Here is a 23,614-nt window from a genome sequence, read left to right as displayed (position 1 = left end):
TTAAAATGGTCAGGACTTCTTTTTAGGCAGGAAGCCTGCTTCAGCAGTGACTTTTTCTTTGTTCTAACGCTGAAGGCTGCTTCCATTTCAAAGAGCACAGGAGTTCTCCCAGTGTCCCTTCTCAAGGATACATTTTTCCAATCTCATTCCTTTCCTTTCACTCAGTCAAGTCATTTTTCATTTGTCATAGAGATGTACAGCACAGAAAGAGACCATTTGATGCAACTCATCCATCCCGACCAGATATCCAAAATTAATAGAGTCCCATTTGCCAGCACTTGGCCCATATCCCACCACTTGGCCCATATCCGACTAAAGCCTTCCTATTCATATACCCATCCAGATGTCTTTTAAATGTTGTAATTGTACCAGCCTCCACCACTTCCTCTGCCAGCTCATTCCATACTTGCACCCACTCTGTGTGAAAACATTGCCCCTTAGGTCCATTTTAAAACTTTCCCCTTTCACCCTGAACTTATGCCCTCTAGTTCTGGACCTCACTCACGCCAGGAAAAAGACCCTATCCATGCCCCTCGTGATTTTATAAACCTTTATAAGGTCATCCCTCAACCCGCGACGCTCCAGAGAAAACAGGCCCAACCTGTTCAGCCTCTCCCTATAGTTCAAAGCCCCAACCCTGGCAACATCCTTTTAATATTTTCTGAACGCTTGCAAGTTTCACAACATTCTTCTGATAGCAGGGAGACCAGAACCACAAATAATATTCCAAAAATGGCCTAACCAATGTCTCGTACAGCCACATGACCTCTGAACTCCTGTACTCAATGCTCTGACCATACTAAATGCTTTTTTCACCATTTCATCGACCTGCGACTCAGTTTTCAAGGAACTATAAACCTGCATCCCAAGGTCTCTTTGTTCAGCCACATTCCCCAGAACCTTAGCATTAAGTGTCTAAGTCCTGCCCTGATTTGCCTTTCCAATATGCAGCACCTTGTATTTATCTAAATTAAATTCCATCTGTCACTCCTCGCCCATCGGCCCATCTGATCAAGATCCTGTTGTACTCTGAGGTAACCTTCGCTGTCCACGCGCCTCCAATTTTGGTGTTATCTACAAACTTACTAACTGTACTACCTATGGTCACATCCAAATCACTTATACAAAATGATGAAAAAGAGTGGACCCAGCACCCAGTCCTTGTGGCACACCACTGGTCACAGGCTTCCAGTCTGAAAAGCTACCCTCCACCACCACCACCCTCTCTCTTCCACCTTCGAGTCAGTTCTGCATCCAAATGGCTAATTCCCTTTATTCCATGAGATCTAACCTTACTAACCAGTCTACCATATGGAACCTTGTCAAATGCCTTAATGAAGTCCATATAGATCATATCCACCACTCTACACTCATCAGTCCTCTTTGTTACTTCTTCAAAAAAACTCAATCAAATTAGTGAGACATGATTTATCACACACAAAGCTATGTTAACGATCCCTAATCAGTCCTTGCTTTCCAAATACATGTAAATCCTGTCCCTCAGGATTCCCTCCAACAACTTGCCCACTACTGATGTCTATAGTTCCCTGGCTTTTCCATACCACTTTTCTTAAATAGTGCCACCACATTAGCCAACCTTCAGTCTTCCAGCACCTCACCTGTAGCTATCGATGATCTAAATATCTCAACGAGATGTCCAGCAATCATTTCCCTAGTTGCCCACAGAGTTCTAGTGTGCACTTGATCAGGCCCTGGGATTTATCCACGTTTATGCATTTTAAGACATCCAGCCCCACCTCCTCTGTGATATGGACATTTTTAAAGATATCACCATCTATTTCCCCACATTCTGTATCTTCCATATCGTTCTCCACAGTAAACACTGATGTAAAACACTCCACCATCTCCTGTAGTTCACACATAGGCTGCCTTGGTGATCTTTGGGAGGTTCTATTCTCTCCCTAGTTACTCTTTTGTCCTTAATGTATTTATAAAATCCCTTTGGATTCTTCTTAACCCTATTTGCCAAAGCTATCTCATGTCTCCTTTATGCCCTCCTGATTTTCCTCTTAAGTATATTCTTACTGCTGTTATACTCTTCCAAGGATTCATTTGATCTCTGCTGTCTATCCCTAACATATTCTTCCTCCTTCTTGTTGACGCAAACCTCAATTTCTCTAGTCATCCAGCATTCCCTATACCTACCAGCCTAGCCTTTCACCATAATAGGAACATACTATCTCTGGACTCTCCTTATCTCATTCTTGAAGGCTTCCCATTTTCCAGCCATCCCTTTACTTACAGTAAACTTTTGGAAGTCCTTACTTACTACTGTCAAAACTGGCCTTCCTCCATTTAGAACTTTAACTTTTAGATCCTGTTTATCATTTTCCATCACTACTTTAATAGAATTATGGTTGCTAGCCCCAAAATGTTCTACTACTGACAACTTAGTCACTTGCTTTGCCTTATTTCCCAAAAGTAGGTCCAATTTTGCACCTTGTCCAGTACATCTACATACTAAATGAGAAAATTTTCTTGTACACATTTAAATTCCATCTAAACCCTTGACACTATGGCAGTCCCAGTCTGTGTTAGTTAAAGTTAAAATCCCCTACTATTACTACCTTTTTATTCTTACAGATAACAGATCTCTTTATAAGTTTGTTTCTCAATTTCCCACTGATGTTATGGTTTGGGGAGGGGGGGGGGGGGGGGAGAAGGGAGGGACGGTGCTAGCGTTCAATCCCAATACTGTATCATCCCTTTCTTATTTCTCATTTCCACCCAAATAACTTCCCCGGGTGTATTCCCAGGAATATACTTAAATACAACCATAATGCTATTCCTTTTCAAAAATACCACTCCTCCTCTCTTGTCCCCCCCCTTTCTATCCTTCTTATAGCATTTGTATCCTGAAACATTGAACTGCCAGTCCTATCCATTTCTGAGCCATGTCTCTGTAATTGTTATGATATCCCTGTCCCATGTTCCTAACAATATCCTGAGTTCATCTGCCTTTCCTGTTAGGCCTCTTGCATTGAAATAAATGCAGTTTAATTTACAACATTCTCTGCTTTGTTCCTACCTACCCTCCTTGACTTGCTCCTTTTCCCAATTGTACCAGTCTCAGATGTACCTCTTTCCTCACTAGCTCACACACCCACAACTTTACTAGTTTAAATCCGCTTAAGCAGCTCTTGCAAATCTCCCTGCCAGTATATTAGTCACTTGCCAATTCAAGTGCAATTTGTCCTTCTTGTACACGTCACTTCTACCCTAGTAGATTCCAATGATCCAAAAATGTGAATCCTTCTCCTCTGCACCAACTGCTCAATCACGCATTCATCTGTCCGATCCTCCTATTTTGACCTTCACAAGCTCGTAGCACTGGGTTTAATCCAGATATTATTACCTTTGTGGATATCCTTTTTAAATTCCTGCCTAACTTCCTATATACAGCCTTGAGAATCTCATCCTTTTTTCTTCCTTTGTCATTAATTCCAATGTGTACAACGACCTTCTACTGGTCCCACTCCCCTTTAAGAATATTCTACACTCGGATATTCCTGAACCTGGCACCAGGAAGGCAAAACATAATTCTGCTTTCTTGCTGTCGGCTGCAGCAATGTCTGTCTGTGCCTCTGACTAGGGAGTCCCCATCATAATCAATGACTTGAACCTGACATACCCTCGTTACATTACAGCCAGTCTTGGTACCAGAAATTTGGCTGTTTGTGCGACATTCCAGAAGTCCATCACCCCCTACATTTTCCAAAACAGCATACTTGTTTGAGATGGGAACAGCCACAGGAGACTTCTGCACTATCTGCCTCCCTCCCCTACATTACCTGACATTAACCGATCTCCCTTCCTATAACTGCCATCCATCACACCCCTGACTCCGGTCAATTCCTCATTGCATCTAACTGCCATTCTAACCAATCCATGTGATCTGATAGGATTCGCAACCAAACACACTTACTGCAGACATAATCGTCAGTAACGTGGAAATTTTCCCTAATCTCCCACATCCGACAGGAAGAGCACATCACTCTACTAAAGGCCGTCTTTGTACCTTAACTATCTAGAAAATAGCTGTCCTACCACTTATAAAAAAAAACACTGCTCCAGGCTAACTTAGTAACTATTTTAAAATTTTAATCTAGGGACAGATCTCAATAAAACATAACCAAAAAGAACCCATTCAACTCACTATTAAAAAAAAAAGACAGCAAGGTTACACTTAAACACCATGTACTTATCTGCTCCTGTGCTGTGAACTCTCCCACATAGGTTCCTCCAAGGTCAGCTGTGAATTTCGCTGTTGATTAATTTTTCTTAGATGTATTCCAATGTCCAGAAATACGTAAACTCAAACAGCAAAGGCAGTAGCTGTGCACATTCACTACTGTGTCAGATAGCAGTGTAGATTTCTTTCTCTCTCACTATGTGGTTTCTGCCTTTGTTCTCTTACTCCTTTTTAAAGTGGCGTTGTTTTGATCTTTTTACCACCACCCCCCACCAAAGTTCCAAAGCAATGTGATAGCTTATAAAGCAGTAAGTATTGCTCCTGGAATTCGAGGAAATCACCTCAAACACCTCAAAAAAAAAAAAAGGAGAAACTCTTGTAGCCACAAATTTTTACACGTCCTCCATCTTGGATTACCCAGGATCCTCAAATACTTTGCTTCTTCCTGATCACTACCTAACTTGGAGCTTTTCAGCATTTCACTTTTATGTTCTATTACAGTAAGCAAATATTTTTAGATAAGGCCATAACTTTACTTTGTATTATTCTTAAAAGAGCTGAAAATGTGTTGCTGGAAAAGCGCAGCAGATCAGGCAGCATCCAAGGAACAGGAGAATCGACGTTTCAGGCATAAGCCCTTCTTCAGGAATGGGCCCGAAACATCGATTCACCTGTTCCTTGGATGCTGCCTGACCTGCTGCGCTTTTCCAGCAACACATTTTCAGCTCTGATCTCCAGCATCTGCAGCCCTCACTTTCTCTCTCTTATTCTTAAAAGAACCCAATGAAGCACTAATTGTCTTAAATCCTCTTCACCTGCTCATCTCAACCAACAGTCTGCTGGAGGCAAATCTAGCCAATTCCTTCCCATCCTGTTTACATCATTCAGATACAAAAAATCATTGCCCCTCTCTGTCCAGAATGTCTGTTCACTTACAAAGGCCCCTGACGTTCACAAACTTTTTGCTGATGAATGTACTGACATGGCTGGGAGAAACCTGGCTCACGGGTATTAACACATTTTCTCTAACTAAAGCATTCCTTGAACTCTCTCCTCTTCTTGTAGTGCTTACCCCTCCCTTGACCATGTCACTTGTTCTCACCCTCTTATTGCTTCTACAAATTCTCAATCTCTACCACCCAGTAAAACGACACATTTTTAGCGCTTTCCCTTTTCAACAAGTCCACAATCTTGACATTGATTTTTATACCCTGCTGGTTTCCCCCAGTATCTTTACCACCCACACACAAACTCTCAACATTGCAAATATTCATTCTCTTGTCCTTGACATCCCAAATGCTCATACCACATTAGTAAGATTACAAAGAAACATTATTTCCTCTAAGAGGCATTTCTCCTTTCAAGTTTAGCCTCTCTCTTTATATCGAAATCTTTTTGTTGCTTTTTATTCATGTAACTGTAGTCAGTGCTCCGTGTAACTTTTCTCGCTAGTCCCTCCCCAGCTTCAAATACAGCACTAAGTCTTTTTCTCCTTTTGTTTACTCTGTTAATAATCAAGGTTCACTGCAGAGTTACTTATTTTCATTCTTTTCTATGACCTCAGAATTTTAGAACTCTTCAGCCTACTCCATTTTTCATTCTACATAGAACAAAAACTTGCATTTATAGAGACTTAACAGTCATACAGCTATCCAGCATGGAAACAGACCCTTCGGTCCAACTTGCCCCTGCCAACCAGATATCCGAAATTAACCCAGTCCCATTTGCCAACGTTTGGTCGAAATCCCCATCCAGATGCCTTTTAAATATTGTAATTGCACCAGTATTAACCACTTCATCTGGCAATCCATTCCATACATGCACCACCCTCTGTGATAAAAAGTCACCTTTTGGGTCCCTTTTAAATCTTTCCCCTCCCACCTTAAACCTATGCTCTCTAGTTTTGGACTCCACCACCCTGGGGAAAAGACTTTGGCTATTTACCTCATCCATGCCTCTCATGATTTTATAAACCTCTATCAGGTCACCCCTCAGCCTCAGATGCTCCAGAGAAAAAAGCTCCAGCCTATTCCTATTGCTCAAACTCTCCAAGCCTGACAACATCCTTGTAAATCTTATCTGAACCCTTTCAAGTTTCATAAAATCCTTCCTTTCTCAGGGAGACACGAATTGCACATAGTATTCAAAAAGTGGCCTAACCAATGCCCTGGCCGAACTCCTATACTCAATTCACTGACCAATAAAAAGCAAGTATACCAAAACTATCCTACCTACTTGTAACTCCACTTTCAAGGAACTATGAACCTGCACTCCAAGGTTTCTTTGTTCAGCCGCATGCCCCAGGATCTTACCAGAGTCCTACCCTGATTTCCTTTCCAAAATGCAGCATCTCACATTTATCTAAATTAAACTCCATCTGCCACTTTGCAGCCCATTGGCCCATCTGATCAAGGTCCCATTATACACGGAAGTAACCTTCTTGACTGTCCACCACACCATCAATTTTAGTGTCATCTGCAGATTTACTAACCATACCTCCGTGTGTTGACATCCAAATCATTTATATAAATGACAAAAAGCAGTGGACCCAGCATCAATTATGGCACACCACTGGTCACAGGCCTCTAGCCTGAAAAGCAACTCTCCTCCACCATCCTCTGTCTCCTACCTTCGAGCCAGTTCTGCATCCAAATGGCTAGTTCTCCACGTATTCCATGTGATCTGCTTTAATATCGAAGCTACCATGTGGAACTTGTCGAACGCCTTACTGAACTCTATGTAGATCACATCCACTGCGCTGCCTTCATCAGTCCCCTCATTACTTCTTCGAAAGACTCACTTAAGTTAGTATGACACAATTTCCCACGTACAAAGACATGTTGACTATCCCTAATCAGTCTTTGCCATTCCAATTACATATAAGTCCTATCCCTTAAGATTCCCTCTATCAGCTTGCCCACCACTGATGTCAGGCTCACCGCTCTATAGTTCCCTGGCTTTTCCTTAGCACCATTCTTAAATAATGGCAACATAGTAGCTAACCTGCAGTCTTCCTGCACCTTATCTGTGGTTATTGATAAACAAATGTCTCAACCATGGGCCCAGCAGTCTCTTTCCGAGCTTCCCATGAAGTTCTGGGATACATCAGATATGATCCTGAGGGTCTGTCCATCTTTATGTGTTTTAAGATGTCCAGCATTTCCTCTTCTGTAATATGGACACTTTTTAGGATATCACTATTTATTCTCCCAAGTTCCATATCCTTCTCCACAGTAAATACTGACGAAATACTTCTTCAATATCTCACCGATCTCCTACGGTTCCACACATAGGCATTCTTGCTGATCTTTAAGGGGCTCTATTTTCTCCCTCGTTACCCTTTGTCCTTAATGTATTTATAGAATCCCTTTGGATTTCCTTATCTTTATTTGTCAAAGTTTTCGCATGTTCCCCTTTTACCCTTGTGATTTCCCTCTTAAGTATGCTCCTACTACTTTATACACATCTAGGGATTTACTTCATCCCTGTCTATAACTGACATAGCTAAAAATCGCACTACACCAGGTTATAGTCCAACAGGTTTATTTGGAAGCACTAGATTTGGAGTGCTGCGCCTTCATCAGGTGGTTGTGGAGTATAAGATCATATTCACAGAATTAATAGCAAAAGTTTACAGTGTGATGCAACTGAAATTATATATTGAAAAAGATGTGGATTGTTTGTTAAGTCTCTCGTCTTTTAGAATGACAATGTTGGTTTCAGTTCCTTCTAGTGGGTTTCCTCCGGGTGCTCTGGTTTCCTCCCACAGTCCAAAGATGTGCAGGTCAGGTGAATTGGCCATGCTAAATTGCCCGTAGTGTTAGGTTAGGGGTATGGGTGGGTTGCGCTTCGGCGGGTCGGTGTGGACTTGTTGGGCCGAATGGCCTGTTTCCACACTGTAATCTAATCTAATCTAATCTAATCTAAATCTAATCTAAATCTAATCTAAATCTAATCTAAATATGTAAATTGCAGAACTTTTTAAAAGTTGTATTAATAAGTGAACTTTAACAATTGGTGCAATGCATTCAAGGTGTGAAGTGCCCTCTGTGATTCTGTGACACAATGTTCAGACTGATTCTAATCTAAAAAAGAGTTACAGAATCTTACTTGGATTCATGCACTTTTTGAGCAAATAAAATATAATTCTGCAAGTACAAATTCACCCCACAAACTTGTGTGTGGGGGGGTGGGTGGGAGGGAGTGGTTATGACTATCTGTGAGAGAGAGTATGTGTATGTGTGTGTTATTTAGATTAGAATCAGTCTGAATATTGTGAGACTCTGTGACACAGGGCACCTCACACTTTCAATGCATTATCTGGGCCAACATGACACCAATTGTTAAAGTTCACTTGAGAATGTAACTTTAAAAAAAATTTCTGCGATTTACATGTGAAAGAACTGACACCAAAATGTTCATTCTAAAAGATGAGACTTAACAAACAAGCTAGATAGAACATAGAAAAGTACAGCACACAACAGGCCCTTAGGCCCACGATGTTGTGCTGAGGTTTAATCCTATTATAAAATATAATAACTTAACCTACGCACCCCTCAACTCACTGCTATCCATGTGCATGTCCAGCAGTCGCTTAAATGTCCCCAATGACTCTGCTTCCACCACCGCCGCTGGCAATGCATTCCATGCATTCACAACTCTCTGTGTAAAGAAGCCCTCTGACATCTCCTCTATAATTTTCTCCTAATATCTTAAAACTATGACCCCTTGTACTGTACCAGTCAATCCTGTCCTGGGGAAAGGTCTCTGGCTATTGACTCTATCTATTCCTCTCTATCTTGTATACCTCGATCAGGTCTCCTCTCTTCCTCCTTCTCTCCAGAGAGAAAAGTCCGAGCTTATTCAACCTTTCTTCATAAGGCAAGCCAGCCAGTCCAGGCAACATCCTGGTAAATCTTCTTTGCACCCTCTCCAAAGCTCTGTATCTTTCCTATAGTAGGGCGACCAGAACTGGACAAGTGTGGTCTCATCAGGGACTTGTAGAGCTGTAGCAAAACCTCACAGCTCTTAAACTCGATCCCCCTGTTAATGAAAGCCAAAACACCATATGCTTTCTTAACTACCCTATCCACTTGAATAGCAACTTTGAGGGATCTATGTACTTGCACACCCAGATCCCTCTGTTCCTCCACACTGCCAAGAATTTAATCCTATAGTCTGCATTTGAGCTCGACCTTCCAAAATGCACCATTTCACATTTATCTAGACTGAACTCCATCTGCCATTTCTCAGCCCAGCTCTGCATCATGTCTGTGTCGCGCTGCAGCCTGCAATAGCCCTCGATACTATCAACGTCACCTCCAACCTTTGTGTTATCTGCAAATTTACTAACCCACCCCTCAACCTCCTTATCCAAGCCATTTATAAAAACGACAAAGAGCAGAGGCCCAAAAGTAGAGCCCTGCGGGCCCCCACTCATCACTGACCTCCAAGCAGAATATTTTTCATCGACAACCACTCTGCCTCCTGTCAGCCAACCAATTCTGAATCCAGATAGCCAAATCTCCCTGTATCCCATACTTCCTGACTTCATGAATATGGGGAACCTTATCGAATGCCTTGCTGATGTCCATATACACCACATCCACTGCTCAAAGAACTCAATAAAGTTTGTGAGGCATGACGAGCCCCTCACAAAGCCATGCTGACTGCATTTAATCACACTACGCTTTGCAAATAATCATAAATCCTATTCCTCAGAATTCTTTCCAAACCTTTGCTGACCAGAGACGCAAGACTGGCTGGTCTGTAATTACCAGGGATTTCCCTACTGCCCTTCTTGAAAAGAGGAACACATTTGCCTCCTTCCAATCCTCAGATACATCTCCCGTGGAGAGTGAGGAGGCAAAGATCTTCGCCAGCGACTCAGCAACCTCCTTTCTTGCTTCCCGGAGCCGTGGAGGATAAATCTAGTCTGGCCCTGGCGACTTATCAATCTTAATGTTTTCCAAAATTTCCAGCACATCAACTTAATCAATCTTGATCTGGTCAAGCCTGTATCTCAGCTCCTCAAAGTTTTCATTCACAACAAGGTCCCTTTCCTTCGTGAAAACCAAAGCAAAAAACTCATTTAGGGTTTTCCCGATCTGCTCAGACTCCACGCACAAGTTCCCTCCGCTTTCCCTGATCGGCCCTACTTTCTCCCTGGTCATTCTCTTATTCCTCACGTATGAGTAAAACGTCTTTGGGTTCTCCTGAATCCTTCTTGCTAAGCCTTTTTCGTGCTCCCTCCTGGCTCTCCTCAGTCTATTTCTGAGCTCCTTTCTAGCAAGCCTGTAATCCTCTAAAGTTGTGCTAGATCCTTGCTTCCTCCACCTTACGTAAGCTGCCTTCTTCCTTTTGACGAGGAGCTCCTGTGTTCTTGTTATCCAAGGTTCCTTAATCTTACCCCTTCTTAACTGTCTCAGAGGAACACATTCGTGCACCACTCGCAACAACTGATCCTTAAATAGTCTCTACATGTCTGCTGTGCCCTTTCCGTGGAACAATTGCTCCCAGTCTGTACTTCCCAACTGCTGTCTGATAGCCTCATAATTTTCTTTTCCCCAATTAAATATCTTGCCTCAGTAGTTGCTCCTTTCCCTCTCCAAGGCTATAGTAAATGTGAGGCAGTTGTGATCACTGTCACCAAAGCGTTATCCCATCGTGACATTTGACACCTGTCCTGGCTCATTGCCGAGCACAAAATCCAAAATGGCCTCTCCCCTGGTCGGCCTGTCCACATACTGAGTAAGGAAATCCTCCTGAACACACCGGACAAAAACACCTCCATCCAATCCATCTGCACTTAGGAGGTTCCAGTCGATATTGGGAGAGTTGAAATCACCCATTACAACAACCCTGCTACATCTGCATTTTTCCAGAATCTGCCCGCCTATGAGTTCTTCAATCTCTCTACTGCTATTAGGGGTCTGTAGAAAATCCCCAATGCAGTGGCTGTTCCCTTGCTGTTCCTAACTTCCACACATACTGACTCAGTAGACAAACCTTCCTCAACAACCTTTATTTCTGTAGCTGTGATGCACTCTCTGATTATCAATGCTATACCCCCTCCTCTTTTTCCACCCTCCCTGTTCTAAACCCTGGAACATCAAGCAACCATTCTTGCCCCTGTGAAACCCATGTCTCCGTTATGGCCACAACATCACAGCCCCAAGTACTGATCCATGCTCTAAGTTTGTCACTCTTGTTTCTGACACTCCTTGCGTTAAAGCAGACACATTTTAACAAATCCCTTTGTTTCATTGCGCGAGAAACCTTCCCGATAGATTCACTACATCCTGTCACTGCCTCATCTGCAAATGTACCCCTCTCGAATATGTGGCTCTGATTCCTGCCCCCCTGCCAAACTAGTTTAAACCCTCCCGAATCACACGAGCAAATCTCCCGCCCAGGACATTTGTGCCCCTCCAGTTCAGGTGTAACCCACCCTTCATGTACAGGTCCCATCTTCCGCAGAAGGTAGCCCAACGGTCTAGATGTTTTTCAATATATAGTTTCAGTTACATCACACTGTAAACTTTTGCTATAAATTCTGTGTCTTGCAACCTTAAACTCCATAACCAACTGAAGGAAAAGCGCTCCGAAAGCTAGTGCTTCCAAATCTTCAAAGTTCGGGATTTACATATTAATGAATCAAAACATACAACCCATTCTAAAAGATGAAAGACTTAACAACAATCTAAGTTTCTTCAATATATCATATCAGTTGTATGACACTATGACCTCTTGCTATAAATTCTGTTACCTATGACCCTGCTCCACCTGACGAAGGAGCAGCACTCCAAAAGTTTGTACTTCCAAATAAACTAGTTGGACTATAACCTAGTATTGTGTGACTTTTAACTTTACTTTAAAACTAATAGAATTATGATCACTGTCCAAGAGTGCTCTCCCGCCAACATCTCAGTCATCTGCCCTGCCTTAGTCCTCAGGTCATCTCTGTTTTTTAACCACATTAGTTGTTCCTGTACTACCTCAATTGTTGTTAGATAGGCAAAACATTGTCTCCTAATTACAAGCTTTGAGTTACTTAAATAAGACTGTTTCCGATTAAGCTTATATTCTTTGGAGGTCTGTTAAATCTTCGTGGCATCCTTTGTTTTGGGCCTTAAGCATTAAGAATTATTACTTGAAAATTAATAAAAACTGAGAAATAGAATGAAAGAATGGCCTCCTTCTGTGATTAAACCAATCAGTCCAATATCCTTATTTATTTAATTTTATCTGGCTAGTTAGAGTTAATTTTCAAACTAATAATTTCTACATATTCCTTCTGTGGTTCATGACACATTTGGCACTAATTTGCAAAGGTCCACTGCTAAGTGTTTTACAAGCTAATAATCATGTTATATAGAACTGCTCCATGCTATTAATAGCCACAAGATGGCACTGTAAACATAGTTTTTCATTCCATGACGCAGCATTTAACTGCAACTTGATTACACAATGCCTTCAAAATTGGAAAATCATGAAGTATTCCACAGATGCATTGGAGAATAAATGGACATAACAATGAGTTGTTATGAGGGAGCTAAACACTTGGCCAAAACAATAACGAAGTATTAGTGAGGTGCAAAAATTAAGACAATTTAATATTGAATTTTTTAGACCATAAAATATTGCAGCAGAATTAGGCCATTCTATCCACTGATTGTGCTCCACCATTCGATCGTAGTCATAGAGATTTACAGCATGGAAACAGACCCTTCGGTCCAACCTGTCCATACCGACCAGATATCCCAACCCAATCTAGTCCCACCTGCCAGCACCTGGCCCATATCCCTCCAAACCCTTCCTATTCATATACCCATCCAGATGCCTTTTAAATGTTGCAATTGTACCAGCCTTCACCACTTCCTCTGGCAGCTCATTCCATACACGTACCACCCTGGCTGATATGTTTTGCAACCCCATTTTCCTGCCTTCTCCCCATATCCATTGATCTCCTTACAAACCAACACCTCTTGATAAACGAGCAAAGATTGTACACCAGAAATAGCATGTTCTACCGTCTCATCAGAGAATTTATGCTGTAATTAAAGTATAACAGGGATGTTCATACCCCTGCATTTCTATTACTTAGCGTATGCTTTTACATTGATTTTTAGGAATGGTGTTGATAATTTTGAAATTGTTTTTTGAAGATTTACTCTAAGCTTCACTTGGCCAATGTTTCTGCAGTTATACGTACCTCTTGATTATCCGGAATATTTGATCAATCAGTACACTCTTGATCCCATAGATGTTGGTGAATAAAATGTTTGCTGTATCTCTGGTGTTAAATAGACTCAATAACTTATCGTCCACAGCCTTCTGCAGCAATGAGTTCCACAGGTTAAGCATCTTTTGCTGAAGAAATTCCTCATGTCAGTTCTAAATGGTCATCCCTTCAATCCTAGACTCTCTTACTAGGGTTTCTCCATGTCCACTCTATCCAGACCGCTCAATATTCTGTAAGTATTAATTAGATGCCCTCTCATACTTCTAAATGCCACCGTATGCAGACCTAGCATTCTCAACTGCTCCTCATATAAGCCCTTCATACATATACAGCACTGAAAGACCCTTCCGTCCAACTCGTTCATGCTGACCAATATCCTAAATTAACCTAGTCCCATTTGCCAGTATTTGGCCCGTACCTCCCCAAGCCCTTTCACTTCATGTACTCATCGAGATGCCTTTTAAATGTTGTAATTGTACTGACCTCCACCGGAGGATCATTCCATACATGCACCACACTCTTCTAAAGATGTTGCCCCTTAGGTCCCTTTCACACTTCCCTTTTCCCCTCTCACCTTAAACCTATGTCCTCTTCATCTTGGGATAATTCCTGTAAACCTCCTCCAAGTCCCCTCCAAAGCTGGAGCATCCTTCCTTAGATACATGGACCAAGGTTCTGGTCAGGCATCAGCAATAAAGCCTCAGTAGTACATCACTACTGTTGCATTCTAGCCCTCTCGAAATGAATGCCATTTGCCTGGTCACCACCAAATGAGCCTACATATTAACATTAAGAGAATCCTGAACTCGAGCTCCCAAGTGCCTTTGTGTTTCAAACCCTTTCCCATTTAAAAAAGGTCTTTGCTTGTATTCTTCCTACCAAAATGCATATTCTCACACTTTCCCACAATGTAGTCACCTTTGCCCACTCTCCAAGCCTGTCCAAATCTTTGTGCAGCTTGCCCACTTCCTCAACACTACCTGTCTTTTCCCCCTGCTGCCCCCAACCCCACCCCCAATAGACAGGATTGTATGTTGAGAGGAAGATTATTTGGACAAGTTGGCTGAGTGGCAGTATGACGTTGTTAAATAGGAACTTAATACACTTCAGTGTGGAAAATCATAAAGGAAGGGAAATATTTAAATCTTTATATATTGGGAAGTGCGTATATACAAAAGGGGGAAAAGACAGGTAGTGTTGAGGAAGCGGGGAGGCTGCAGAAAGATTCTAGTTAATCAAAACAGACCGATAGGTACAGCAAACGATTAGAAAGGCAAATGGCACACTGGCCTTCACTGCAAATCATTTGAGTTCAGAAGTAGGGATGCCTTAGTAGTTATACAGGGCCTTAGTGAGACCAGACCTGGAATATTGTGCACAGTTTTGATCTCCTTATTCTAAGAAAGGATGTACTTGCCATACAGGATATGCAGCAAAGGGTCACTAGGTCAATATTAGGAATACCTGAAATGGAGTCCATATTCACGAGAGGTCAGAAGGATGAGAGACCATCAGATTGAAACATGTGAACTTCCAACACGGCTGGAAAAACGAATGATGGGAGGATATTTTCCTGTTTGGAAAGTCTAGAACCAGGGATGCAGTGTCAGGCTATAGGAAAAACCATTTAGGACTAGGATAAGGAAACACATCTTCAAACAGTAGTGAACCTTGGAATTCTCTACTGCAGGCAACCAATTCATTTAATATTTTCAAGAAAGCTTTTTTCCCCGTATTTTAAAAACATCAAGATGTTGGGGGAGAAAGCAGAAATATAGCATTGAGATAGAGGATCAACCAAAATCATACTGAATGGCAGATTAGAAAGGCCAAATGGCCTTCTCTTGATCCTAGTTCTATGACAATAGAGGAGCTGTTAGTAGCAGTCTCTAAGCAGTCAGAACAAGGGAGAAGTTGAGTTGCTCAGATGAAAATTCCAAAAGCAGAAGGCCGTTGAGGTATCAGAGAAGACATCTAATAAGCAGAACACATAAGTTTAAGGAACCCATGTGGCAACAGTGAACTAAATTGATAGTTCAGGTAAAAACAAGGTAAAAACGTCTCAAGGAGACATATTAATAGCATTGAGGGACTTCTTCCAAAAAAAAATCATTATAGCCATACCAGCTGAACAAGAAGTTCTTCATGGAGATAGGACTGACTTTTGATTGAGTTTAATGGGGATAAAAGGGATTAATCATTGTTTCTGATATTTGTAATGAGTTTGTTTCAAACAGTTCTTGTATGTGTACTGCAGTTGCTTTCTTTGAGTAATAAGCTTTTATCTTCCGTTGTGAAAAGTACATTGGCAGCATCTTATGAACTTGTTCAATGAATAGCTTCCATGGTAAAAAAAATATGGTTTATAACTAGATTTTTCTCTAGGATCTGAAGTGCCCAGTATTAACATTAGCTGGGATTATAACATCAAGGAGGTTGTCATCAGTGGGTCAGCTGTGGCAGAGTCATGTCGTGTTACGATGATAAAACATTGACAGTCTTGATGGAGTGGATGTATGAATAGAAGTTCATATCATGGTCAAATATGATACTAAGGATTTGAAAACAGCCTAATGCTGCCTCTGACACTACTCAGGAATAGCTTGTGGTAGAGATAAAGTATCACTAAATTTGAGGAAATTAATGATTATTTTGTACATGATACTGAATAACATTTGTAATTGAACCATATAAGGAGATTCAAGGGGGAAAGACTGGAATGTTGACGAGATATAGGTATTGTACAGTGTTTTAACAAAGGAGATGGTGAGAAAAGTGCAGAGGTTTGGAGGGGAATTCTGAGATTAGCACCTGGAGCTGATTAAATAGTTGCCAATGGAAAAATTAGTAATGTGCTGAATGCAAAATAAGGCCAGAATTTGAGGAAGAGATTGTGGCCAGAAAAATTGCAAAGACACAAAGGGACTAAGGCACAAAAGGATTTGGATATGATTAAGAAATCTGAATTTGCTGGTTGGGCACCAATGTAAATCAGCAGAGTACAGGCCAGTTGGACCTGGTGCAAGTTAAGGTTCAGGCAGCAGAGTTTTAGATAGGCTCAAATTATGGAGGTTGAACACCAGGATGTGTTAGTCAAGAAAGTGCTGGCTAGGTTTATGTAACTTGCCCACAAGTAATTTCCTCTTGGGAATGCAGGTTGTACACCTTCTTGAGGTACAATACGAAGAACTAAATGCTGCACTATAGACAGTGGGCCAAAGTCTTTCTTCTCCTCATACCATAGCTGACTTGAGGGAAAGGTCAGAATTCAAATTTTGCTTATAGCGAAAACTGTTTTTATTTCAAATTTCCAGCATCCACAGTATTTTGACTTTTCTACTTGTTTTTGATGAGTTATTTAAATCACACAGCTTCTCTACAATTCCTAGTTCTTTTAAATCAAGATCATCATAATTTGAGAGATCTGAAGTAGATATCATACATTTCCATTTATTCACTACACCTGTAACAGTTTCACCTACCCATGTGGTCAGTGTCTCTTTGTAAATTCCACCCTTATTTGTACAGCCTGAGACATCTGTAATTTTGCATTTAGAATATATTATCACAAGACATTGATAAGAATGTCAACACATTCAGGTTCATAGGATAATCCCATATAAAATGCCATGCTATGTCTTTCAGCTTGCTTTTTGTCTCCAACCACTCAACTAATTACTAACCCATACTGAAATGATACCTTCAAGGAACATTGATCTTTGCTAATAAACTGTTCCTGTAGGACTTTACAAAAAGCCCTGAAAGAAGTTTAGGTAGACACTGCTCATCACAGCAAACACCTCAAAGAATTCTACCAGAGAAAAGTTTAGCGCATATACTGAATTCTGGATGAGCGGTTGAGGTGGGGTGGGGAGAAGATGAGACACCAATCAGGATTGCACTGATGAGAATTTCCATTGACGTATTGTCGGTTTGGGAAGCAATCCTTTCTTTCTCTTCTAGCACAGTCCTTAAAACCTACTTCATGACCAGGTGTGTAAAAGGTAAAATACAGCGCAAACTATTTTTGAAACACTGTCTTATCTACTTTTCATTCATTTAACTGGAACTCAGTTTACTGTTTCATCAGAAAGATCACATCTCCTGTGGGCAACATTGTGGAATGCTGATCCAGCTAGATATTTTACAAATTACATCTAATAACTGAAACTTTAAAATTAGATTTAAAGATTATTTGACTGTACAAGAGAAAATGATTTTGTCATAAATCATATTAATCCACTGTTACAATAAGTGACAGAAATGGAAATGTGGAATTTAAACTGAGAACTCTTATAAACTAAAGAAAATTATAAAAACGCACAACAATGCTGGCAGCATATGTGAAGCGGGCGGAGGAAACACAACAACCGAATTAAGTAATGAGAACTAAGGGAAGTGCACCAACCTGTTCGTCTACCTAGAGATGCTAACAGGCCAGCATCAACATTGCTGTTTGCTGGAATCCATGATGTGGAGGAGCCAATGTTAGACTGGGGTGGATAAAGTTACAAACCACACAACACCAGGTTATGGTCCAACAGGTTTATTTGGAAGCACTAGCTTTCGTAGGGTCTCTCCTACATCAATTAGTTGTGAAGTGTGATTCTTTTTTCCCATTTTGCTGGAATGTTCTACCCTCTTTTCACGTGATGGGGCCCATGGGAGGGAGGGAAAGCGCGTGGGTAACGTCATTTCTATTACTCACGTACACCTCGACGTGCTTACGACATCAGGCGGCCACGGCAAACCCTGCTGTTTCAGAATGTCACCGCCCCTTTTCATACCCACCCGCGCGAGCTCCTTCTCCTCACCCCTGCCTAAGGCTCTCAACCAACGGAGACGCCCCTCACCGCGGATGACGGGAATGCGTCATTCCGTCACCTCCGATTGACAGCTACTTTGGCCAATAGGTTCTAAGAAGCGGAAGGGGCGGGCGCCGGGGATGTCGAATGAGAGCTGGGAAGGGTGGCGGTTGGGAGGCATGGTAACTCCAGCTGGTGGCAAAGTTTGCGGATTGGAAGTATTTTGTGTCTGTGCGAAACACAGAGAGTAGTCGGGAAGGTGGGAGAGGGGAGAGAGTTGATCCTACGGTATCAGGCTAGCATTTTACTCCTTAGTAGGGAGGGTGAGTGAAATAAAGACCGAGCATAGTAGAATAAGCTAAAATAGAGTGAAGTAGGAAGCCCGGAGGCTGCAGCTTCATTCGCAATGTCCGATGATACCAGCTCCTTGCCCTGGTCCATCATCAGGGAGGATTATGAACTCAAGGAGGTGATTGGTAAGTTATTTGCAATGCAGCTTTCTTTGTTCATTTTTGCTTTTCGCAAGGTTGGAAAGGACATACTTAACGCAGGCAAGATGTGTGTGAATTGGGTGTAGTTGCAGCCAGTCGGAATAGGCCTCTGGTCACCGTGCAGAAATAATAAAACCCCTTATTAAAAGGCTTGAAGCTGTTGTGCGTTTGCAGTTTTTGTTTTAGTCTGTTTTAAAAAGAATTTTTTTTTGAACCACAGTTCAGTTTTTGATTTAGCAAAAGACTTAATAAAGAAATAGCTGGCTGTACTTGAGGGAGAGGCCTACTGCATCTAGCCTTTCATGCGAATTTTTGTTTAATAATTTATTCGCCTGTCAATAGGAGACGAGTACAGTATGGTGGGGGTAATGTGGAGTAGGCCGATTTTTTTTATACTATAGTTTTTATATTGAATTCCCATGTTCTTTTCTATAAAAGAGGTCTGTCACGAACCAATCGCGAGCTTTGCGCATAGGAAGAATGAAATGCAGTGTTAAAAAATCTATAAATCGCCTTTAACGAGACTCAATGCCACGTTATTAAATCAGCTGACTAACCCTTAAACAATTGTCTGCAAGTTAATGAATAAGCCATTTTGTGAAAATGAGGATGTATATTTTGCATGATAGCGTGGAGCAATTAGTTTGACAAGATTGTGTGGATTTTTATATCGCTTGTGATGCTTTTATAAGGTTAACTTTACGGGAGATCGCAAATATTCCAGCGTAGCTCATTTTTAATGTTCTGAATAGAGTTAAATTCGTCACTAATTTCATATAAAAATTTATGCCAATAGAAGGAAGTCTATCTTATCAGTTCCAGTAAGTGAGTTTTTAAAATTCAAAGTTAAAATTACTATAATGGTGTACAATGCAATAGTTCTTAACTGGAAAGGACGAGCAACGCAAATGCTTGTGTAACTTGGCCATGATTTCCCCAGTGATGTTTTGAAAATGTCAGGAGGAATGCAGATACCCTGAGGCAACTGGGGGTCATGTTTGGCACCTTGTGTTGATCTTGAATTTTGCATTGGGGAAATAGACACTTTCTGTGGAAAGAACTACATTGCTGCTGGGATTACTGTTTGGACTGAGTTAATTTGTCTTTTGGGCTAGTGCTGGTCATGGATAGAGCTGAGGAGAAGTGGGGAAGAGGGTGGGTGGAATACTCAAGAGGTGAGAAATTGCAGTATTATATTTTGTTTCCTGTCTGCCAATTTTCATGCTGTTAAGCAGTTAGATAAGTACCTAGAAATTGTAAACCAGTTGTATATTGTTTAGTTTTTAAGTTGACAAGTTAGGTGACTCATCACCAAGGTGGAGAGAAAAATAGTCAAGTCTAGATGCAAGACATGTACACAATAATTATGCATTTCACCATTTTTATGAAAATGGGGCAGCATCGTGTGTGAAACTTGCAGCTTCTAAGATGACCCCCATCCACCACCACAAATTAGTATTCTCAAATAGCACTTTATAGGCAGACTGTAATAGAATGAAAACAAAACGTAAAAATATTTTTTCAGTAACTGTGCTTGGAATTATTCCTGTCTTTATACATAGCTTTGTAATGTTGAAGTGGATAAAGGGTTATTTCCTACTGATTTGGACTGCACAAACTAGCTTTAATCCCTCTCCACTTTGTATTGTGAGAGCGTATTTGGGGAAAGAGTTTGTTGAACTTGAACTCTGCCTCAACTAGTTTCTGTAGTTATTGGTTAGTGTGTCAAGACCAGTGCCTCCAGCAGTTGTACAGGGACTTGGTGAGACCACATCTGCAGAATTGTGGTTGGCTCCTCCGCTTGGGACTGGAATTGCAGTCAAGACTTAACAGACTGATCCCTGGGATGAGAGGATTGATGTAGGAAGAGAGTCTGGATTGGTTAGGACTCTGTTCACTGGAGTTTAAAATTCTAATAGGACTCGACCAGGTAAACACAGAAAAGATGTTCTTGATGATCAGGATATCCAGAACCAGAAATCACAATTCCTAAGGATTTGGAGTCGACTTTATGACTAAGATGAAAAATTACTTCACCCAGATAGTATTTAGTCTGTGGAATTCTTTGCCACAGAAAGCAGTTGAGGTCAAAACATTGAATGTTTCTGAGGAGATCGATTTATGGTTATTCAGGCTAAAGGGATTAAAAGGTACAGAGATAAAGTGGGATCGGGCTGCTGAGTTGATTTAATAGATTGAAATGAAACAAATATGCACTTTCAGAAGTCACTTTTTTAAACCAATTTAAGAGACAAATACACAGAAAATAGGAGAAGTGGCCAATCTGGCCTTTTGAGGATGCCCTGTCATGCAATATGATCAAAAAGCTAGATGGCCACTTTTCCTATTTTCCGTGTTTGTGTATTTGTCTCTTAAATTGGTTTTAAAAAATGACTTCTGAAAGTGCACTATTTGTTTCATTTCAGTCTATGAAGAAAGTTTTTGGGATAGATAAAGTCCAGAGGAAGTGCCTTCCTATCAAACTCTTGATATTGAGGCAGTTCAGGTGGCATTGACATTTGAGACTGTTGGTACAGAATAACGGATATCAGGCGGTGGAGGATCTTGTCTTCTAGGAGAAATTATTCACCCAAGTTCATTGGTTGTACCTGTGTTTGGGAGAAATTCTGTGTTACTTAAATATTTTTTTTGATTCTGCACAGCACCCTGTAATGCTTTGTGGTGATTTTCTCTAGTGTACATCTACCCAACAGGTTTTACCTTGCTCTTTGCAATAGAATGCAAATTTAAATATACATGTTTTACTTTGTAAGTTTCAGATACTAAAATTGTTACTGATGTTATTGTCCTATACATGTAAGAACTATTTGCATCTCTTGCTGCTTCCAGCCAGATGACATATGTGACATATTGCATGATAAAAATGCCAATTAAGGTTTACCACTGTTTTTCATAAATAGAATAATGAACACTTAAGTGAGTAACTACAAGGCAGCAACCACATTCTGATTATTAGTTTGATGTTGACTTAAAAAAAATTGAAGTAAAAGTTGTGTGGCCATAATTGAAAGCAGTATCAACTTGCATTTAAATTCAAACTTGAATTTATATTTATCAGGTTTTTTAGAACATTAAAAAGCAATTCACAAGCAGCTAATTGTTTGTAATAGTGATTATTTTAAGATGAATCCTGTGAGGAATCCTACTGGTGAAATGTTCCTCCTATCTCCAGTCTCTTCCAGCCGGCCGGGTGGATTTTGAAGATTACGGCACTATTAAAAATAAGGAGGTTTCCACATAACATAGTCAATATTCGTTTCTGATTAATTGCTAATGCAGAATTGCCACCCTCTTTGCCAACTGAACAGTCACTGCTTTAGAAAAGTAATTGTCTGTAAAGATTTGAGGCATAATAAACCTGTTTCTCTCTCCACAGATGCTGTCTGACGTTTCTCCAGCATTTTCTGTTTTCACTTTAGTGAGCCTTTGGCTTGTAATCACTTTTTGGTTTGGATTTGTTGACAGATGGATGTTTGTTTCCTAATTTGATCACTGTCAGCAGCAACCACTTTATGAAAAGGTTCAGAAACAACAGCTTGCATTTCTCTAGCGTTAAATTTATATGTAACTAAATAAAACTTCCTTTATTCTTTCCCAATAAAATGCTTTAACCTCAACCTTCAGGACCACTTGTTGCTACCCTTCTATGATACTTCTGTTGTATTTCTTTGTTTTCTCTCTTCCATTTTTGCCATTTGTGTATTTGTGTTTACTAACATGTTTAAGACTTGCAGTGGAAGAAAATAAAGGAACTTCTAACTTTTGCGCTAATTGTAGAGCTGGAAGCACTGTCCTCTCACCAATCATATTTTTTAAACTCATTTTATTTTAGTTTGGGTATATTAAGGTAATTCCATTTTATCAGTGAAATACATATTTTTAAAGTTGTCATAATGGTGATCACCAAGTTAAACAGGTAGTCTCATAATTTTTTTAAAAGCAAGTTAAAACTTAACTACTTTACCTCAAGTTGGGGTTGGTGGTTGAGGTAGGTGCAGTTTAATGAAACACTTGAAACTTTGGAAGACACAAGGCCATGGGAAAGAGGGAAGTTGTGATTAGTTTTGGATTGTTGTAGTACTGAAATAAACTAGAAAATGTGCTGCCCAATGTAGTATAAATTTTGATTTGTTTATATCTAGTATAAATGCATGACATGACAAATGGATAGTTCTTTATAAATAACTGGTCCAAACACTCAATTGTGATGCTTATTTCCATTATAACTTTGAATCAACTCACTTGTGGAAGTATTTATAATTCTGTTAAACTCAAGTATGTGCTTATTTTTAAAAAGAAAGGCCTCACTTGGCATCATGCCTGCAGTGAGTTCCACTGAGTAATATTAGTCTCATGATTGCATTCCTTGTCAATACTGAATGTCCTTTTTGAAGCTTTTGATGCAGACCTAACTTCCTGAATATGATTTCCTAAAGCTTACAATGCTCGATATTTATAAGTGGTGTTAAATGGATCTATGGAACTATTGTTAGAATTTCTAAAACCAAGAGCCCTGTTGCATGCTGGGTTTTGGCCTTTTAGTAATGGACTAGGTAGGCTAAATAAGGAGCTTAGTGTTTTGTTTGATATTTTGACCTCTTTCCTTCGTGTCTCTGGCACACCTTTAACACCTTGACCCTTCTGTCTGTTTTAATTGATGAACTATCCAATGCAGAGAAAGCAAGGACTGCAGCTGCTGGAGATCAGTTGAAGATTGGCTGTGCTTTTCCAGCACCACAGTCAGGTAGCATCTGAGGAGCAGGAGAATTGACATTTTGGGTATAAGACCTTCACCAGGAACTATTCAATGCACTTGTTTATGATTCCAGGGATTTCTGTT

At 40.6% G+C, this 23,614-nt stretch overlaps 1 protein-coding gene and 1 long non-coding RNA gene across 2 annotated transcripts in view; one reads left to right on the top strand and one right to left on the bottom strand.

Annotated features, from left to right (window-relative positions):
• The window catches only part of LOC122548927 (uncharacterized), a 71,727-nt gene extending 53,767 nt beyond the window's left edge, over nt 1–17,960 (bottom strand). Inside the window, exon 1 of the long non-coding RNA XR_015757031.1 lies at nt 17,866–17,960. This is a non-coding gene — a long non-coding RNA (uncharacterized LOC122548927). The remainder of the gene's footprint in view (nt 1–17,865) is intronic.
• Nucleotides 17,961–18,451: 491 nt separating this feature from the next.
• The window catches only part of LOC122548925 (serine/threonine-protein kinase OSR1), a 182,298-nt gene continuing 177,135 nt past the window's right edge, over nt 18,452–23,614 (top strand). Inside the window, exon 1 of the mRNA XM_043687910.2 lies at nt 18,452–18,738. Coding sequence (XP_043543845.1) covers nt 18,669–18,738 — 70 coding nt within the window. The 5' untranslated portion in view covers nt 18,452–18,668. The remainder of the gene's footprint in view (nt 18,739–23,614) is intronic.

Source organism: Chiloscyllium plagiosum, unplaced genomic scaffold (assembly GCF_037043375.1).
Source record: "Chiloscyllium plagiosum isolate Xiang-an unplaced genomic scaffold, Cpla_swu_hap1 HiC_scaffold_4, whole genome shotgun sequence".
In the NCBI taxonomy this organism is placed as follows: Eukaryota; Metazoa; Chordata; class Chondrichthyes; order Orectolobiformes; family Hemiscylliidae; genus Chiloscyllium; species Chiloscyllium plagiosum.
This window is presented reverse-complemented; position numbering and strand designations above follow the sequence as displayed.